Source organism: Chiloscyllium punctatum, chromosome 37, assembly GCF_047496795.1.
Source record: "Chiloscyllium punctatum isolate Juve2018m chromosome 37, sChiPun1.3, whole genome shotgun sequence".
NCBI classification, from domain to species: domain Eukaryota; kingdom Metazoa; phylum Chordata; class Chondrichthyes; order Orectolobiformes; family Hemiscylliidae; genus Chiloscyllium; species Chiloscyllium punctatum.
Window position 1 is genome coordinate 13,332,338 of NC_092775.1, and position 20,967 is coordinate 13,353,304.

Here is a 20,967-nt window from a genome sequence, read left to right on the forward strand (position 1 = left end):
TTTGCAAGGACGGTCAGTCTAACACCATCATTGCAGAATTCACAAAATAAACAAACCATGTAAAAAAAATTCAACCCAAGATTTATTGGGTAAATGCATATATATAAAATGGTACTGAAAAACTCAGAATATTTCAGTGCAACTCTATTCTGTGCTGAATTATCCAGTTGGGGCTGGAGTGACAGTACAGGCACAATTAGTTTAAACCAGCCTTGACAAAGCAAAGACAACCCTTCTGCTGATGACCTAGTGCTTTAACTGGAATGTCCTCTTAAAGCAGTGAAAAGTCAGGCTCTGCTGTGACTTAAAGCAAATTCCTGCAGTGGGTGAAGAACCAGAGATTCATTGCCTCAGGTCATACCTGAAGAAAGCCACTTTGGAGGATCACTAATTTCCAAGGAATCATACATCAGTTCAAATTACCTTACTGGGAAGAGGAAAAAAAATCTGATAAACGTTAAAAGCAGTTACGAGGGTGGAATATTTTTCTGAAAATTGACTTTTAAGGCTCAGGTATTCCAGAGCATAAAGTGTTGATAATGTCTCAGTTTTCTCCAATCAGCTTACTAGGAGTAGGTGCACAAGTCAGATTTCACTTCAGTTAAAAATTTCCGATTTCCTTAAACTTATGTGTCCCTTTTTCTACCTCTAATTTTATTAAAAGCACATTTTCAAGTTTCTTCAAGTTGCTGAACCATAGTTGCAACAAATTTTCCAAAGTTTCAGTCAGATGCATTTAACATCCCTGCTGGCATTGTGCAGTTAATTTTTCAAAATGTTGTCATCCAATACTAACTTCTGACATTTAAAATTAGTAGATCAAATACTGTTTGCCAAGCAGAGTTCTAGATTTCTCCCAGTTTGTGAGGACTGTGTTACAATCTTGGGGAATCCAGTCACGTTTTTAAAAAAATACATGAAATCACGAGTATTTACTGAAGAAACAAGCCACAAGTTTCCTCAGTTTAATTATTTTTAAACTGTACAAGAATCAAAGCAAACACCAAATACCATCAATCTTGAGCTTTAACATCCAGAATAAACATGTAGTAAACGAAAATTGACAAGTAAACTCTTGTCAAATCTAAACTATAAACCATGCTTTAAATGACAGATAGAATCAAGGCAATCCTTTACAATAGAATAGAATCCCCACAGTGTAGAAACTGGCCCTTCGGCCCGCCAAGTGCACACCGATCCTACGAAGGGTATCCGAACCAAACTCATTCCCCTACATTTATCCCTGACTAATGCACCTAACCTACACATCCCTGAACACTATGAGCAATTTAGCGTGGCCAACTCACCTAACCTGCACAACTTTGGAGTGTGGGAGGAAATGGGAGAACCTAGAGGAAACCCACGTAGACACGGGGAGAATGTGCAAACTCTACATAGACAGTCACCAGAGGCTGGAATCGAACCCAGGTCCCTGCCACTGTGAGGCAGCAGTGCCAACCACTGAGCCACCCCATGAATTAGTTCAGCAATCCACTCAGATCTCAGTTACCATGTTCAGTGACAAAGTACTACCAACTTTGTCTTCCTCAAGTGTAACTTCAGCTACTCTCCTTCTTGGAGCTCTTGTGATCCCTAGCCAACAACAGCACTCAATGGGTTCCACAGACATAGACTATGCCACAAAATGCAGACATCTGCGGAAGCTGCTCAACTCAGCTTAAATGGGCATTGATTGATTGTTATTTTCAAATAACAAAATGCTGCAGCAACCTCTGATCTAGCCTGTCAGCTTGCTTTCTTCAGCTAGTCAGTACTTGGCCATTGAAAACCCAGCTTGGACATATTGGTGTTCTCTTATATAAGTTTCAAAGATGTTCAGTTTGCTAGGAGTATTGATTCCCAACTTTCATTTTGTTTTTGCTTCCTCAAACAGGAAGGGTTCATTTTCTTTCTATTTTACCTATACAGCTTCACTTTACATTCAGCTTCTATTTAACTGAGGCTTCCTTCAAAAAAATACAAGTAAAAATTAAAGATACGTATCCCCCACAAGTGCTAGATTTAGTGCAGTTGTGACAGTATGGACTTGATGGGCCAAACAACCTCATTTACCGTATGATTCTAAATACTTGAAAACACCTCCCGACACTGAACAACTCTATTTTAAGAGCTCTAGTTGGCACTATACTATTAGACAATAAAAGTCAACTCTCAGACAACAAGTTAAAAGGAGCCCTGCCATTCTTTACCCACCTCATTCCTCTCTCCTTCCCATGTACCCAGGATCAGAAAACATTTCCTCTCTAAAATGCCAGTCAACGAAATCAACCAGAGCTCTTTATTGAAGCATAGAGTTAAACTGTTATGTTGCACACACAACAAACCATTAACATTTGCTGCACAGCAAATGATTCAGTTTTCCTCCACAGGAGTGAGACCACATACCTTAAAGTGTGAGACAAAGCCAATATACCCAGTATGAAAAAATACATGGACAGCAGCAAGTTGATATATTCTTGAGAAAATATCTGAAAGCAGAAAATGCTGCAGTTAGTTTAGTACTTAGTGTAGTGCTGTTGGTAAGCCAAAGGATAATGGAAATCAAGACTAAGCACTTAAATTGAGGGACAATATGACAAGTATTCTTACTTTGAAAAATAGATAAAGGCCAAACAGTGTGCAGCTGGCAATGATGGGGAACCTTGCTGCATCTCGACTTGTAATGGTCTCTGGCATATCTGAGGAATTCTGCAATAAAAAGAAAATGGTTATACAATTTGTTCAAGATCAGGTTAAATATTTAATAGATGTTCAGGTCAGAATTAATTTTTATAAATATTTTAACTAAAGGCAAATTAAGCTGAAACAAAATACATTTTCCTTCATCACCAAAGAGGTTTCATTTTTATCTTGATAGGCTTAAAACAACAACACCCATTTATGGAAAACATTTAACTCCAGCCAAGCAAATAATCTCAACATGGAATTTACAACATAGAAGACAGTGAGAAAAAAAATAAAAGTGCCAATATCATTTATCCAATCCGAGGTAATTGGGATGCCAAGGTTTTACACATGCAAGTGCTAGAACTCCACAAAAAACAGCGAAATAAATCTTCATTATATGTAACACTCAAGTCTTTCACAACTAATTAACGATCAAGGAATTTGTTTGCTGCCTTAGTCTTCAGAGAAATGATCAAATTAAGTGAATAAAGCTACTAGTAGGGATAAAGGTCTGAATTTTTCCAGTCACTCATCTCTACTCCTAAAAGTATATTTTCATAATTCCATCTGCAGTGATACAGTAGGGACAATGTCAGTTTTATCTGAAATAATTAAACTCAAGGTGGACTTGAGATGCTAGGACCTTGTCATTGCTCACATTTTTTTGGAAATACGGTGAGCAAATTCAAGGTGCGACACATCAATCACTGGCAGTGTGAGGCTTACTGTGGCATCAAGATGTGTGAGGCACACCTAAACTGGGAAAAGAGTATACAGAAATTAGGAACTGGGTCAAAATTATTTCAAAAGTAAACCCAAGGAAAACAAGTTTACTGTACATAATTTAATTACATAATTACAATTGATGAATCATGCAATTCCACATTGAGCAACACTTGGAAGAACTGGTGCTCTCATACTGAAAATATTTGTAACAGGAGACTAGAATGCCCTTTGTTTTATTTGGATTGACTATTCCAATGTACATAATTTTTCATTAAAAATCGGGCAAATAGGAATAAAGCCAACAACAGAGCACCCAACCTGCTAGGAATAGAGAATTTCAAAGTTTAGTAAGAATGCAGAAATGCATCCTCATCCTAATCCCAATTGGCTGTCCTCTTATCCCAATTTTACTATATTCTGCTGGGTCATTCTCTAACCAGGGAAACTGATCATTTATTTCAATGAGATCACTTCTGAACTAGAGAGAACACAGATCTATTTGACATAATCGCTCCTCATAAAGCAATCTGTAGTTAACTATATTGTCAGATGGACTTACTGGATTGGGTGTGAGACTTGAATTTCACACATGGTCTTCTCAAATGATCTGACAAATCATTCAATTGCAACAAAAGCTACAAAACAAAGAGTCTAAGAAAGAATTGGAAGTATTACCTGACACTGACTCTGGCATTGATCATGTTAAAGGCACACATCCAGCTGCAAATTCCTTACCATCCAAGGACATGCCAAAATTAGGAAAACAGGCTAATCAAGCAAAAAACTAATAAACCACATTTACAGAGTCAGACCTTCCTGCTAACACTCCCGACTTCACCAGTACCTTCCCCTGGATACATCGTGTACCTTGGCAGGACAGACCCAGACATGGACGTGCCTTGGGAATTTCAAACACTGATTACGGACACCCCTCAAGTCTCATAGCGTTTCACCAAAAAGTCAAAAAAAATCTTGTTGATCACCACCAAACATGCTACTTCAATTGATGAATCATGCAATTCCACATTGAGCAACACTTGGAAGAACTGGTGCTCTCATACTGAAAATATTTGTAACAGGAGACTAGAATGCCCTTTGTTTTATTTGGATTGACTATTCCAATGTACTGCTGGCTGGGCTTCCAAATCCTTCCCTCAAACTGGAGGTCATCCAAAGCACCACAGCTTGTGCCTCTGGAATTTTGGTGATTTAATTTGCAATATCACCCATACTACACAAGCCACCCAGCTAAGAAGTTGTTTGGATTGCAGAATTCTCACACCTCTTTTCAAATCTCAATACGGTCTCTTCCTTCACCACCTCTAGTCTTAAATCAGTCCCACCATCATCCAAAATATCTGGTCTCCTCTAATTCTGGTCTATCACTCACTGATACTAAACCTTGAGTTGCTTAAGTCCCAAGCTCTAGAATCCCCCCTCAATCTTACATTCGTCCTCAAGATACTCCTTAAAAATTGAGTAAATACTCCTTACTGACCTGCATGTCATGTTTTACATAGAAAAATAGAAGACAGAGTAGGCCATTAGACCCCTCATGGCTGATCACTGAGCTCAATACCTTAATAATGCCCCTCACTACCCCCTCCCCTCCATGCCCATCAATCACTAAACACAAGAGCTATATCTACTTCTGTCTTCAACAGAATCATAAAAGACAAGAGGAGGAAGTGTATAATGGTTTCGAGCATATTCTCTTAAGGCCTTTCACAGGCACTATAAGCTGTTGTCGCCCATCACAAAGGGCGGCTCAACAGCCCCACAGACTGAGCCTTGAAAGACAGTTGGCACCTGATGAAGGGCTCCTGCCTGAAATGTCGATTTTCCTGCTCCTCAGATGCGCCTGACCTGCTGTGCTTTTCCAGCACCACTTAATTTTGACCTTTCACCTACAGCCAGTCGTCAGATAAAAATCTACCTGAGCACAGTCTCACCAAGCAACTCATTGCATTTGGATCTTTCCATGACTACACTGATATGCATGACCATCAACATTCCCTGAAGAAACAAAATGCCATCTACACATTGAGAACACAATCCATTGTGTTGCATGATATTTGTCTTTCACTAGAAAGGTTGGACTCACAACAGATCCAGGAGCTCAAATACTGGATACACATGATGTGCACAGTGGAACTGTATTCAACATAATCAACTTCTTGGAAAGGTTTATCTTCCACTCTGCCAATACTAATAAATTAGGAGATCGATGATGGTTCAATGAAGTGCGTAGGAGGGGATGCCAGGAGCACCATCACATATCTCCAAGAGGTGACAGCCTGAATCAAAAACATAGCACTCAATGCATGAAAGAGAAAGAAGCACCGACGTCAGCACGCCAACAACCAATCAGATCAAGGATCTGCAATCCTGCCACACACAGTTGTGAATGGAGGATTAGAATTAAATAAGAAATCTGGAGACTTTTGGACTATTCTGATCCTCAATGTTAGCACAGCCACCAGATCAGTAAAAAAGAAAAGGTTTAAGTACTTACAACCATCTTCAGGTAGACATGCTAAATTGATGAGTCAATATAGCCTTCTCTTGAGATTACAGAAGCCAGACAACACCAGCAATTCAATCCACAAGATCAAGAAATAGTTAGGCGCACTAAATATAGCAAAGACTATAGACTCTGATCACAGCTGGTGGCAGTACGAAAGACCTGTGCTCCCCAATTCGCTGTAAACCTAACCAAGTTGTTCCAGTATAACTACAACATTGGTATTGAAGAGACAAGGCAGAAAATTAGACTAGATTCCCGAATGACTTGAGATCTTCCTATACATAAAATGCAGGACAAATTCAAACCATCCAATTACTGTGCCATCGATCTACTCTCAATCATCAGCAAAGTGAAGGGTAGATTGCCCACAGTTCTACTGAGAGAGTCACTTAACCTTTGCACCAACACTCCATTCGCGTTCCTCCAGGGCCAGCCACCATCTGACCTTATTACAAAGAGCCAAATTCTACAGGAATGGCAAGAGTAATTGCCTCTGACATCAGGGCAGCATTTAACCAAGTGTAGCATCAAGACCCTAAGTGGCACAGTGGCTCAGTGGCTAGCAGTGCTGCCTCACTGCACCAGAGACCTGGGTTCAATTCCAACCTCGAATGACTGTCCGTATGGAGTTTGCATGCTCTCCCCGTGTCTGCACAGGTTTCCTCTGGGTTCTCTAATTTCCTCCCACAGTCCAAAGATGTGCAGGTTAGGCAGATCAGCCATGCTAAATTGCCCATAGTGTCCAGGGATGTGCAGGCTAGGTGGATCAGCCAAGAAAAATGCAAGGTTACAGGGATAAGGTAGGGGGTGGGTCTAGATTGGTTGCTCTTCGGAGGGTCGGTGTGGACTTGATGGGCTGAATGGCCTATTTCCACACTGTACGGATTCTATTATGATTCTATGAAAATCGAAATTCACAGGACAAAAAAACTTTTCTGGTTCCAGGTAGAGGATTTAGGAGTCCGGTCATCTTCAACACAGAACATCACTGCAAGAGTTTTTTTAGACAGCTTGAGGTCTAAGCATCTGCAGTGACCTCAGTGCTGATCTTTCCTCCATTATCAAGTCAGATGTAAAGATGTTTGATTCCACCATGTACAGCACCATTTGCAACTCCTGACAAAATGAAGCAGCAGCTTGCATACATAGCAAAATTCTGACAATATCAAGATTTGGATTTATAAGTGGGAAGAAATATTTACACGATGCAAGTGCCAAACAGAGACCACTTCCAACAAGCAATAGTCTACCACCTTCCCTTAACATTGAACAGTACTACAATAATCAACTCCTCCACTAACATTAATGAGAAAATGAACTGGAACCAGCCATATACATTCTGTGGCTACCAAAGTAGATCAGAGTTGAAAATTTTATGGAAAGTAACCTTCTGACTCTTCACAGAGCATGCCCACCATCTACAAAGGACAAGTTAGGAGTTCAACAGAATACACCACTTGGCTGGATGAATGCAGCTCAAATAACATCTAAACACTTGAAACCACCCAGAACAGAGCAGTCCACTTTATCAGCAGCTCATCCACCAATGCTGTGTATTACACAAGAAGTATTGCAGCCAATACTCCTCCACAGCTCCTTCCAAACCCACAACCTGTATCATCTGGATAAACAAGAGCAGCAAATGCACAAGAACACCTCCACTTGCAAGTTCCATCCAGGCCACAAACCATCCTAACTTGGAATTTTTTTGCTGTTCCTTCATTGTCACAGGATCAAAATCCACAAACTCCCACTCTATTAACAACATGGGTGTAGCAAAATCAAGACCACAAAGCCAAGCCTGCACCATTGGCAATTTGTGCAGGAATGCTAATCTAGTCTCAGTAAAAGGGAGAGAGACAGCTAAAGAGGACCTTAAAAGTAATCAAACATCAGAATATTACACCTTGCAGTTATGCTTTTATGGAAAGAAAGTTGATTAAAAAAAAAAGAGATGAGGACACCTCTTCTTATGCAGTAAGTTATGGTCAGGAATTCACTGCAGCAAACCCTAGTGATAGCAGATTTAATAGTGAATTCCATAGGGAATCAGACATATTTGCAAGGCTGTAAATTTGCAGAGCGATGGAGAAAGAACAGGAGAGAAAGACTAATTAGGATGCTTTACCAAGTTGCAATGGGCTGGACCGATTGTACCATACAGTGCACAATACTTTCTTTGAACTGGTTATCAGAACAAATCTCAAAATGTATCGCCTTAAAATCTAACAGTAAATATGCTATCAATTCTGAGAACAATCAAATGGTGCTTAATAGGTTAGCATCTCACCTGACGTTATCTATTTGATTTATTAAGTATATCCTCAACTTTCTTTTAATTGAGTAGCACATAAATTTCCTAAGATGGATAATACAATAAAAGACATGGTAAGACATACTGTTTAAAGACAGGAGAGATGAAGTCGAGATAGGATGAGAACAATACATCACAGGAGGCAGCTAAAATTCCCAACTAGCTCATCCCACATTTCCATTCTTCCCCAGTATCTGAAATGCTTCCTCTTGCAATTTGCTTTTGAAAACTAAAATATAATCTGTTCCTACCACACATTAGACAGCGCACTTTGAAATTAATCACAGTATATCAAAACATTTGTTTGTGTAATTTCCAGTCCTTTAGGCAACCACCTCATATTTGTACCCTCTGATCCTTCACACATTGGAAGCAGTCTCTCAATTTAATCTTACCTTTGGTCAATTTTAAACACATCCATCCAATCTGCTCTCAAGTTGTCCCTGCTCCAGGAAGAGTAAATAACCTTAGTTTTTCTAGTTTATCCAATTAAAATTCCTGGAACCATTTAAGCAAATCCCTTCTGAATGCTCTCCAAATTTTTGCCCAGAAGGAGAGAACAACTTTATTGGGACCAAACTTGCAATTTGTAAAGTTCTGAAGAATGGCCACAGGATCTGAAACTTTATCTATGTTTTCTCTTCACAGATGCTGCCAGACTGGCAAAGTTTTTCCAGCAATATCTGTTTTCGTTAGCAATTTATAAAGATTCACTAGAACTTCAAGCTTCAATGCATGATATTCATGATCCTCCACTTCATTGATGACTACAACAGCAGCTACACTTTGGATGACTAGAAACATGTGCTTGGAAAGCTACCATATAAATGGTCATATTCTTTCAATTAGGCAAACGTGAGGACTGCAGATGTTGTTCACCTATCCTATCATCTTACTATCAAAGATACACAGAATCAACAGAATGATTAAAACAGAGAGTGAGAACGTTTGGGCTATCATATCTGTGCTGGTTCTTTGCAAGAGCAAATCACTTCTTCCACTCCTCCACTTTATTTCCATCACCACCAAATGTTTCCTCTTCAACCAACTGTCCAGTTCTCTTTTGAAAGCTGTGATAAAATCTGCCTCCACCACACCCTTAGGCAGTGAATTTCAGATTGCACCCACTCACCAGTTAAGTAAAAGATTTTCCTAACGTCATAGTTACCTGTTACCAAAATCACCTTGTATCAGTGTCAAAGTCAAAAAGTGTGGTGGAAATGCAGAGCCGGTCAGGCAGCATCCAAGGAGCAGGAGAATCAACATTTCAAGCAGATGCGCTTCATCAGGAATGGGGGAGGGGTGGGGAAAGGTGGTTGGGAGATAAATGGGAGGGAGGTGAGGATGGAGCTGGAAATTCAACAGGTAGACGGGGGGGGGGGGTGCATTGATGGTGATAGGGTGAGAAGGAAGATGGACAGGTAGGACATTTTAAAAGAACGGTGCTGATTTGGAGGGCTGGATCTGGGATAAGGTAGGGGATGGGGAGATCAGGAAACTGGTGAATATCAATATTGATCCAGTGTGGTTGGACAGTCCCAAGGCAGAAGAGGTGTTCTTCCTCCAGTTGTCGGGTGGCTAGAATTTGGCAGTGGAAGTAGCCCAGGACTTGTCTGTCCTTGACAGAGTTTTCGGCCATAAGGCAGTGGGGTTGATTGGTGCATGTCTCCCAGAGATGCTCTCTGAAATGTTCTGCAAATTGGCATTCTGTCTCCCCAATGTAGGGCACACCACATCGCGAGGAACTCACACAGTAGATCAGGTGTTTGCAGGTGCAGGGAAAATCTCTTGCTGCATGTGCAAGGATCCTTTGGGGCCTTGGATGGAGGTGAGAGGGGTGGTGTGGGTGCAGGTTTTATGGTGGCAAGGTAGCAGTGAAGGGTGGGTTGGTGATGGTCCTAACAAGGGAGTCACAGAGGGAATGGTCTCTGCAGAATGCTTAAACGAGCAGGGAGAGAAGTAATCTCTGGTGGTGAGGTCTGACTGTAGTTAACGGAAATGGCATACGCTATATCTAGAGATTGGTGGGATGGAAGTTGGGGACTAGGGAGGTTTTGTCCTTGTTGCAATTAGAGGGGTGGGGTTCAAGGGCAGAGTTGCGGGAAGTGGAGGAGATGCACTGGTGGGCATTGTTGACCATGTGGGAGGGGCAATTGCAATCACTGAAGTAGGAGACCATCTGGGATGTTCTGGAGTGGAATTGGTCCTCCTAGGAGCAGATGTGGCAGATGTGGAGAAATCAGAAGTAAGGGATAACGCTTTTACAGAAGCATTACATGCAAGTCCTGGGCTGCCTCCACCACCAAATTCTAGCCACCTGACGACTGGAGGAAGAATTCATCTTCCACCTTGGGACCCTCCAACTACATGGGGTCAATGTCAATTTCACCAGTTTCCTGACCTCTCCCCACCCCCCCCCCAACCTTATCTCTGTTCCAAAGCTTCAAATCAACACCGCCCTCTTGAACTGTCCTACCTGTCCATCTTCCTTCCCACCTATCCGCTCCACCCTTACTCTGACCAATCACCACTACCCCCACCATCATCTACCTAGCGCATTCCCAGCTACCTTATCCCAGCCCCACACCCCCTCCCATTTATCTCTCAGCACCCTTGGGCCACCCCACCCATTCCTTATGAAGTGCTTATGCTCAAAACGTTGACTCTCCTGATTCTCAGATGCTGCTTGAATAGCTGTGCTTTACCAGCACCACACTTTTTGACTCTGATCTCTAGCAACTGCAGTCCTCATTTTCTCCTTGTATGTGTCCTTCAGTTCTTAATATTTTTGTCAATAGGAACGGCACGGTGGCACAGTGGTTAGCACTGCTGCCTCATAGCGCCAGAGACCCGGGTTCAATTCCCGCCTCAGGCGACTGACTGTGTGGAGTTTGCACGTTCTCCCCGTGTCTGCGTGGGTTTCCTCCGGGTGCTCCGGTTTCCTCCCACAGTCCAAAGATGTGCAGGTCAGGTGAATTGGCTATGCTAAATTGCCCGTAGTGTTAGGTAAGGGGTATATGTAGGGGTATGGGTGGGTTGCGCTTCGGCAGTTCGGTGTGGACTTGTTGGGCCGAAGGGCCTGTTTCCACACTAAGTAATCTAAACAGTTCCTCCCTAATGTAATCCAACCAGACCCTTCACGATTCTCAACATGTCTGACATCATTATATTCTTTCAGAGCAGCCCCTGCTTCTCCACAATATCTTCATGATTGGATTCCTAACTAGGTTACTTCCCTTGAACTCTCCTGTATCCTAAGGCCTTCTAATATATAAAATAACCTAACCAAGTATATAGATATCCAACACAAACAAGCAAACAATTTAAACAGTGACAAAGGCATAGGTAACTTGCATGAAACCAAAGGGTATACTCGAGAAGTACACCCTGTATTTGTGAACAGTGCATTAAAAATGTAATTCCTTTTTTTTCCCAAGCTGGTTTCTTCAGCTGCTGTGCCATTCCCCCTGGAAGTATCACTAAAAGTACAAACATACAGGCATCCAAATAAAACATTACATAATTTGAAAATCAGCATATATGGCAAGTTAGGTCTGGCAGCTTCTGCCAAGAGAAAATATGAGTTAACCTTTCGAGTCTGGTGACCCTTCTTCAGTCAGTGGACTTGAAGGGTTAACTCTGTTTCTCGCTTCGCAGAAGCTGCCAGACCTAACTTGCCTACTTGGGGTAGATGTAGATGTAGGGGTATGGGTGGGTTACGCTTCGGCGGGGCGGTGTGGACTTGTTGGGCCGAAGGGCCTGTTTCCACATTGTAAGTAATCTAATCTAATCCTGCAGAGTTTCTCCAGCCCCCTCTGTGTGAGAGAGAGTGTGTGTGTGAGTATGAGTGAGTGTGAGTATGAGTGAGTGTGAGAGAGCGAGTGAGAGAGAGCGAGTGAGAGTGTGGATGTGTGTCAGAGTGAGTGTGAGAGAGTGAGTGTGAGAGAGTGAGTGTGAGAGAGTGAGTGTGAGAGAGTGAGTGTGAGAGAGTGAGTGTGAGAGAGTGAGTGTGTGTGTGTGTGTCAGAGTGTGTGTGAGAGAGTGTGTGTGAGAGAGTGAGAGAGAGTGAGTGTGTGTGAGAGAGTGAGTGTGAGTGTGTGTGAGCGTGAGTTTGTGTGAGTGTGAGTGTGAGTAGACACAGTATTTGCTTGGGTTGGAGACCTGGCTCTTTGTGAGCTGACTGTGGCTCAGTTTGTTTTTGGGAGGAACAGGAGAAAACGTCGACCCGTCTGCTGAACGCTGGTGGGTGGGTTAGAGGGAAGGCGGAGGGGCCTGGTGGTACCTGCCCGGTCCGGTCCTGTCCAGCCCAGCCTGAGCCCACCCGCCCCCACTAACATACCTTAGACTTGGCACAGCTGACAGAGCGCAGGGCCCCGAAGAAGATGGGCAGCAGCGCCATCAGCACCAGGCTCCCGTAGGCCACCGCCGACCCTTCGGGAGTCGCCACGAACCGGGCCGTGGCGTTGGCGGCGATGGTTTCGGTATCGTTCAGGGTGGTGTTGTCGGCGGGCAGCGGGCTCTCCATCTCCGCCATGTTTTTCCCCCTCCCCCTTGTCCAGAGCCTGAGGAAAAGGCCACGTTTCCTTAGCGGCCGGCGGCGGACGTGACGTCACGCAACGGGAGGGAGGGCACCGGAAACCGTCATCGCCACAGCAACCGGCCGAATCACCATAGCAACTGGCCAGAAGACCGCAAGGTGCAAGGGAGAGGAGGAGGCCGCTCAGCCCATCTACCCCGCTCCTGTTCCTGTAAGATACAGGGAGAGGAGGAGGCCGCTCAGCCCATCCACCCCGCTCCTGTTCCTGTAAGAAATAGGGAGAGGAGGAGGCCACTCAGCCCATCCACCCCGCTCCTGTTCCTCTAAGAAATAGGGAGAGGAGGAGGCCACTCAGCCCATCCACCCCGCTCCTGTTCCTGTAAGAAATAGGGAGAGGAGGAGGCCACTCAGCCCATCCACCCCGCTCCTGTTCCTCTAAGAAATAGGGAGAGGAGGAGGCCACTCAGCCCATCCACCCCGCTCCTGTTCCTCTAAGAAATAGGGAGAGGAGGAGGAGGCGGCAGCCACTCAGCCCATCCATCTGCTACTGGTTCTGTAAGAAATAGGAACAGAAGGAGACCACTCAGCCCCTCCACCCACTCCTGTTCCTGTAAGAAATAGGGAGAGGAGGAGGCCACTCAGCCCACCCACACCGCTCCTGTTCCTGTAAGAAATAGGGAGAGAAGGAGACCGCTCAGCCTCTCCACCCTACTCCTGGATCTGTAAGAAGAAGGGCTGGGAGAACACGGTGGCTCAGTGGTTAGCACTGCTGTCTCATAGTACCAGGGTTTCAGGTTCGATTCCAGCCTCAGGTGATTGTCTGTGTGGAGTTTGCACATTTTCCCTGTGTCTGTGTTGGTTTCCTCCCACTGTCCAAAGATGTGCAGGTCAGGTGAATTGGCCATGCTCAATTGTCCATAATGTTAGGGAAATAGGCCTGGGTGGTTTAATCTTTGGAGGGTCAGTGTGGACTGGTTGGGCCGAAGGGCCTGTTTCCACACTGTAGGGAATCTAATCAAGACCGCTAAGCCCCTCCACCCTGCTCCCATAAGAAATGGGGATGGAGGAGGCTGCTCAGCCCTTCGAGCCTTCTCTTGTAGAAATAGGGACAGGAACAAGCTGTCAGAGAAAGTCGAGGAGGCTGGTACAATGACAACATTTAAAAGTCATCTCAAAATATATATGAATAGGAAGGGTTTGGGGAATATGGGACAAGGGCTAGCAAATGGAACAAGTCTTTTTTCTTTTTTTTCCCCTTAAAACTTTACTCCCACACCACCGCCTAACTGCAGTAGTGCTTGTATTTTCCCCAGCACCCATGTCGTGTGTGTGCAGGTGTGAGACACAGTGAAAGACAACACGTGTACAAATCTGTATTCAATTTCCACCAGCAGGAAGAAAGAAAACACCACGGTGGCCAGTGACATGCAGTGCCCTCCTCATCAAAGGGCAATAGTGGGTGATCAAAAAAGTGAAGGAGAAGGCCAGGGATTAAATCAAAATAGAAATGGAGGGAGAAATAAAGCACTCCACTCGCTCCCCCTTCTTCAAGGGCACTAGGGCTCGGACGTAGCCATGAAAGAGGGCCAGGCAATTCTCCGTGGCCCGCTGCCTGCACCTGTTTACGGCCAGTTTGGCCAGGCCCAGGACCAGATCCATGAGGAGATCCTCTGAACTACCCTTCCCCCTCCGCTCTGGGTGCCCAAAGATTGGGAGCATGGGACTGAAGTGCAGTCAAAAACAGAGGAGAAGGTTCTCTAGAAAACTAAAAAGGGAGTGCAACTGACCACACCCAATATGTACATGGTCCACGGACTCTCCAGCACCACAGAACAGTTGGGCTGGGGGTTCGTGAACCACCTGAGGACTCCCGCGTGGGACAGGGTGTACACGTGTTGTCTTTCACTGTGTCTCACACCTGCACACACACGACATGGGTGCTGGGGAAAATACAAGCACTACTGCAGTTAGGCGGTGGTGTGGGACTAAAGTTATAAGGGAAAAAAAAAGAAAAAAAACTTGTTCCATTTGCTAGCCCTTGTCCCATATGCCCCAAACCCTTCCTATTCATATATATTTCGAGATGACTTTTAAATGTTGTCATTGTACCAGCCTCCTTGACTTCCTCTGACAGCTTGTTCCTGTCCCTCTTTCTGTGTGCAGCACACTTGACCCCAGATCCCCGAGAGAAAGCGGGAGGACTCCCGCGTGGGACAGGATTAATTTAGGATATCCAGTCAGCATTGATGAAGTGAACCGAACAGTCTGTTTCTGTGCTGTACATCTCGATTTAGAGAGGAGGAGGTGATTCAGCCCCATTGAGCCTGCTCCGGTATGAAATAAGGACAGGAGGAGGCATGCTTCTATAATGGGGACAGAAGGAGGCCATTCACCCCCTCGAAACTGTTCCTTTAAGATGAAAGGTTGTAAGGAAAGGAGGAGGTCATTCAGCCCCTCAAGCCTACTTCTGTTAAAAAAAAGAGGGACAGGAGGATACTGTTCAGCCCCTCAAACATGCTGCTAGCTGATGTAAGGAGAAGAGGAGACCATTCACCCCCCTTGAGCGTTGCTCCACTATATAAAACATGGACAGAAGAAATTCATTCCTCCCAGCAGAAATAGGTCATTCAGGTCCTCAAGCCTGCTTCACCATGAGGAATAGGTAGCTCAGCCCCCTGGAGCCTACTGTGCAATAATGAATCGGAACAGGAGTAGGTTTATCAGCATCCCGTGCCTGATCTGTCATTCACTATTATCATGGCTGATCATCCTAGTCAGTAACCTGTCCCTGCTTATCCCTCAAATCCTTTGATGCCTTGAGCCCCAAGTGCTATATCCAATTCTGTATTCTGCAGACTTGGTGCAAGAACAGCTTAGGATCTCAAAGCAGTAAGATTTACCATCCAGATCCTCCTCGTAGTCTCTATTGTTTGTATCCCATCAGTGGAACTTAATCACTGACATACAATCAATGATACCCAGTTCGAGATGGGTCAGGACAGGAGAAGGCTGCTCAGCCCCTCCACCCTGCTCCTGTAAGAAATAGGGACAGGAGGTGGCAGCTCTGCCTCTCCACCCCACTTCTGCTCCTGTAAAAATAAGGACAGGAGGAGGCCGTTCAGCACCTGGAGTGGCATTATTAGACACCAAGTGATTTTCCTCTACTCCATCAGGATATGTGACCCTGTAGGTCTCTACCTGAAAAAGAAGTGTGTCAACAAGCCTACACATGATGAGCAGCAGTGCAGATTCGATTTAACTGCCTCATGCCACGTGCTGACAGCAGTAGAGGTCTGACAAGTCACCTTTAAGTGTCCTGCTTATGAAGACAGTCAGCAGCAGAAACAGCTGAACAATCTTACAGAAGAAAACTTTATGGCAATATTCAACAAGGCCGAATCTACAGTCAGAAGCAAACACTACAGCAGGTACGTTAGAAACATCTTGGAAGCTGGAGTATTAGTCTGCACGGCATTTGCAGATTACACAGGGTGCAAATAATTTGTAGAGTGATCTTGAATTGGGGTTCAGCTGAAGAATACATGGGCATTGGAGCTCTTTGAATAAAGTTAAAATCCCTGAAGTATAAGGTAAGACATTAAAACTGGTGCAGAATCCAAATAATAGTCTTTGGACTTGAAACATTAATTCTGTTTCATTCTCCACAGATGTTGCCAGCCCTGTTGAGTTTCCCCAGCATTTTATGTTTTTACATGAGCACATATTACAGGCTGGATCAGCTGGAATGTACCCACAGCTTAGACCAAATATCACTGCTAAAGCAAGCAACATGATGAAGCACGCCTATAGTAAGGATAATCAGTAGCCACTGAAGTAATTCAAACCAAGTTTGCAGACCTGGACGCATTACAAAGCCAGAATTGTAGTCATAAAGGGTTATATTCAAAGTGTAAGCAAACAAGGTCAAACAGAAGATGCAAGTTACGAGATCCATTACAAAAATTTCAGTGAAGTTGGAAGTAATTTATTTTGTTAATTCAGAGGATATGGGATTTGCCAGCTGGACCAGCATATTTTTTTTATTCATTTACAGAATGTTGGAATCATTTATTGCCCATCCCTAATTGCCCAGAAGGCAGTTAAAAGTCAACTAGATTGCTCTGGGTCTGGACTCTCATGTGGGTCAAAATCTTCTAGGAGAAAGTGAGGACTGCAGATGCTGGAGATCAGAGCTGAAAATATGTTGCTGGAAAAGCGCTGCAGGTCAGGCAGCATCCAAGGAGCAGGAGAATCGACGTTTCGGGCATGAGCCCCTCCCAAAGAAGGGCCCATGCCCGAAACGTCGATTCTCCTGCTCCTTGGATGCTGCCTGACCTGCTGCGCTTTTCCAGCAACACATTTTCAGCTCTCATGTGGGTCAGACTAGATAAGAACGGCAGAGATTCGTTTCTGTAGAACATGAGTGAACCAAATGTTTTTTTTCACCAACAACCGTTTCTTACTGGAGTAGTTGGTAAATTCAATAAAATCTTTAATTTCATTTAATGGAGTAGCAGTAATATCACTGGATTTGTAATTCTGGGGCCCAGGCTAATGTTCTGAGTATTTGGGTACAAATTCCACCTTGTCAGCTGGGGAAATTTGAATTCAAATAATAAAACTGGAGTATGAAACTGTAGTGATTGTAAAAGGTCAGCAGGTGGACTTCATTAGAATATGAGTTCCCTGATTGGGGCTGTTAACCTGGTCCAAGCAGGGAGTCCTGGCTGACAGATATAAGCAGGAGGGTCACCGGGTCTGCTCACTCTAGGAGCTGGCTCTGCACTAGCTGGGTCAGTGTCATATACTGTGCACATGTAAATAAAGGGTTACTTGGTGACAGGATACCAGCCTTCGTGTAGTTATTTCAGAAGTTAATCTAAGTGAAGATAACCATGGCAGTTATCACAGATGATTATAAGAATGTGCCTATGCAGAAGAAGTCTAGAGAGAGAATTGCAGTGGTATTTGTTGAGGTTCATCCCGAGCACCCGAGCAGCGCTGTGATGCGGGACTCCGTGCTCTACGGCCTGTTCCCCAGGACGCACACCGAGATGAACATCAACTGTGCCTGGAGGATCATCAACTTGGTGAAAGACGCTCTTTGGGCGGTCCGAAACCTGTTGATCTTCCAGCTGAAGGAGTTGAACCTGACTGAGTGTTGCAGACTGGCACATTCCAAGGTCCAGGACTACGTGTTGAGGGACGCGCTGAAGCTTGGGGCAGCTGCCACCAAGGTGCGGTAGGGAAAGACCACCGTGTAACATCTGCCTGCCTAAAGAAGAACAGGGGGCCCACCCAGTCATTTGGGCTCAGCTGATGCCTCAGCAGAAGACCTGGATAGTAAGTGTACAGACTTGTATATAGGAAAAATAAACTTCGTTGTCTGTATGTGAAGCAATGTAATGTGTGCACAAGAATGGCATGACCAATTGTATAGAGTTCCAAATAATTTTATGAATAAAGTATATTTTTGAAATATATGATGGTTATAAGAATCCATCTGGTTCATTAATGTTCTTTAAGGAAGGGAATCTGCCTTTCTTCCGTACCTGTGACTCCAGGTGAACAGCAATGTGGTTGACACCTAAGTGACTTTTGAAATGGCTAAGTAAATGACTCAGTGCTAGGGCAGTCATGACAACAAACATCAGCAATCCCTGTGACCCATGAAACAACAAAACAAGTTAAATGGTGAAAAGTTGGAAACATCTTTTCTTGACTGGCGCATGAGAAGAGATTAAATTGATGAGGATTGTATTTATAGAAACCCTACAGTGTAGAAACAGGCCATTTGACTCCACACCAGCTCTCCAAAGAGCACACTACCCCGACCATCCCTGTAACTTTCCATTTCCCATGGCTAACCCACGTATCCCTGGATACTATGGGTAATTTAGCATGGCCAATCCACCAAACCTGCACATCTTTGGACTGTGGGAGGAAACCGAAGCACTCGGAGGAAACCCACGCAGCCATGGGGAGACCATGCAAACTCCACACAAATAGTTACCCGAGGGTGGAGTTAAACCCAGATCCCTGGCACTGTGATGTAGCAGTACTAACCACTGAGCCACCGTGCTGCCCCAAATGAGAGGGGACCCCTCATGGAAATCTATAAAATGCCAACACCACAAGAAAGGTTAGATGCAGGAAGAATGTCCCTACTGGTGGGGGAATGAAGAACCGGGGTCATAGTTTAAGCATAACGGGTAAATTTTTTTCAGACTGCGATCAGAAGAAGTTTTTTCACCCAGAGTTTGTGGAAATCACTGTCAGAGAAACTAGTTGAGGCCAAAGCATTATGTCTTTTCAAAAAGGTGGTAGAATTTGCTCGTGGCTAAAGGGATGAAGGGATATGGGGGGAGGGTGGAATTTGGACATTGAGCTCAATGATCAGTCGTCATCATATTGAATGCAGAGCAAACTAAAGCAGGTGAATGGTCTTCTCCTGCTCCTATCTTCTGTGTTTCATGGTCATCATTAGACTCTTAATTCGAGATTTCTTATTGAACCTGGTTCAGCAGCACATTTCCTGAGTGACTGGATTAATAATCTGACGATAATACCATTAGGCCATCAAATCCCCAAAACATTTACTGAAACTGCAGATGGTGGGAATTGCACATGCAAAATTTGTAACATTCAGAGAGGATTGTTGGAGCCCCAGGTGAAAATCAGTCAGAAGAATCCTTAATTAAAATGGGCACAGTTCTTAATTTTGCATGGAGCACAATTCATTCAATAAAGCCATTAATGAAACTGGAATCATTGAGTTAGGCTGTAAACAGTGGGATTCATCAAAAGACGCCTCAGAAAAGATGGAAATCTTCCATTTTATTTGCTTGGACTAAAAATGTATTGTATATTTCGATTTGGATTTAAACATAGAGGCAGATGGGTTTTCAGATCTGAAAGTCATTGGGACAGTAACCTAAATGCATCAGTTCCATGAAAGTATGTAATTGCAGGGAAGTGCCTGGAAGAACCCCTGGAATATTAATGGATAAAATGTTTCTACTGTTGGTTTTATGACAAGCAAAGTAAACTCATTAAGACAATTAATTTAGTTTTTACAAAACAAAGAATTGTGGTTGGTGGAAATCTGAAATAAAACAGAAAGTGCTGGAGAAACTCAGCAGGTCTGGTAGCACTTGTAGAGAGTGAAACACAATTAATGTTTCAAGTCCAGCGACCCTTTGTCAGAACTGAGAGTTTAGTTTTGACTTCAGGACAGAAGGTTCAATAATTTACTTCAGAAAAACTCAGTTTAGTTCAGAATGTAGAATATTTTCCCCTGACAGTGGAATCAAATCCGTTCAGGGAACCACACACCTCTGCAGAAGTGTTTTCTAGTCTGTGAAACTTTCAAGCCTGGAGAGTTTAAATTGAAAGATCTGAGTTGATAGAATTAAGAAGGCTTAGACCGTCAGAATTTGAAAGGTTCATGCCAGCAGACTTGGCAAGGAATCATAAAATTGTCTCCATCGCACAAGAAAAAGAATCTTGGGCAAATCAGTAAAGTAAATATTTTAAAAAGCTGAGATAGGAATTATATTTTTTGTGGGATTAAGTCTCAGTAATGGGTGATGTTGGGAAACAAGTTGAAAATTTGTGTTGTTATTTCTGATAGAAGACTTATTAAGATCCTATTGCTTTGTTTGTTTATTTCTTCTGTTAATCTGTGTGTGCAGTGGGCAGTACGGTGGCACAGTGGTTAGCACTGCTGCCTCATAGCGCCAGAGACATGGGTTCAATTCCCGCCTCAGGTGACTGACTGTGTGGCGTTTGCACATTCTCCCCGTGTCTGCGTGGGTTTCCTCCGGGTGCTCCGGTTTTCTCCCACAGTCCAAAGATGTGTAGGCCAGGTGAATTGGCCATGCTAAATTGTCTGTAGTGTTAGGCGAGGGGTATGGGTGGGTTGTGCTTCGGCAGGTCGGTGTGGACTTGTTGGGCCGAAGGGCCTGTTTCCACAGTGTAAAGTAATCTAATCTAAATCGAAATGTTTCAGTGATTAATGACTATGTTAACCAACTGCAAAAAAAGTCCAGCAAGCCAGGGTTCCTGCTGGAATCCAGCTTTTCCATTATTACCATTAGCTGTGATCATAATATTGCAAAAGGCAGGGATCTTCATTTTATAGAATCGTAGTCATATGGCATGAAAACAGACCCT

General features: G+C 43.8%; 1 protein-coding gene across 2 annotated transcripts in view; it reads right to left on the reverse strand.

Moving 5' to 3' along the window:
* The window catches only part of hm13 (histocompatibility (minor) 13), a 74,705-nt gene extending 61,826 nt beyond the window's left edge, over nucleotides 1–12,879 (reverse strand). The window contains exons 1-3 of one of the 2 annotated variants that reach the window (XM_072556289.1): nucleotides 12,595–12,879; nucleotides 2,611–2,709; nucleotides 2,407–2,489 (exon numbers count right to left, since the gene is read on the reverse strand). In XM_072556289.1, the coding sequence (XP_072412390.1) occupies nucleotides 2,407–2,489; nucleotides 2,611–2,709; nucleotides 12,595–12,789 (377 nt within the window). In that variant the 5' untranslated portion in view covers nucleotides 12,790–12,879. The remainder of the gene's footprint in view (nucleotides 1–2,406; nucleotides 2,490–2,610; nucleotides 2,710–12,594) is intronic. The other variant, XM_072556290.1, reaches the window with a different exon arrangement.
* Between the last annotated feature and the right edge of the window lie 8,088 nt (nucleotides 12,880–20,967).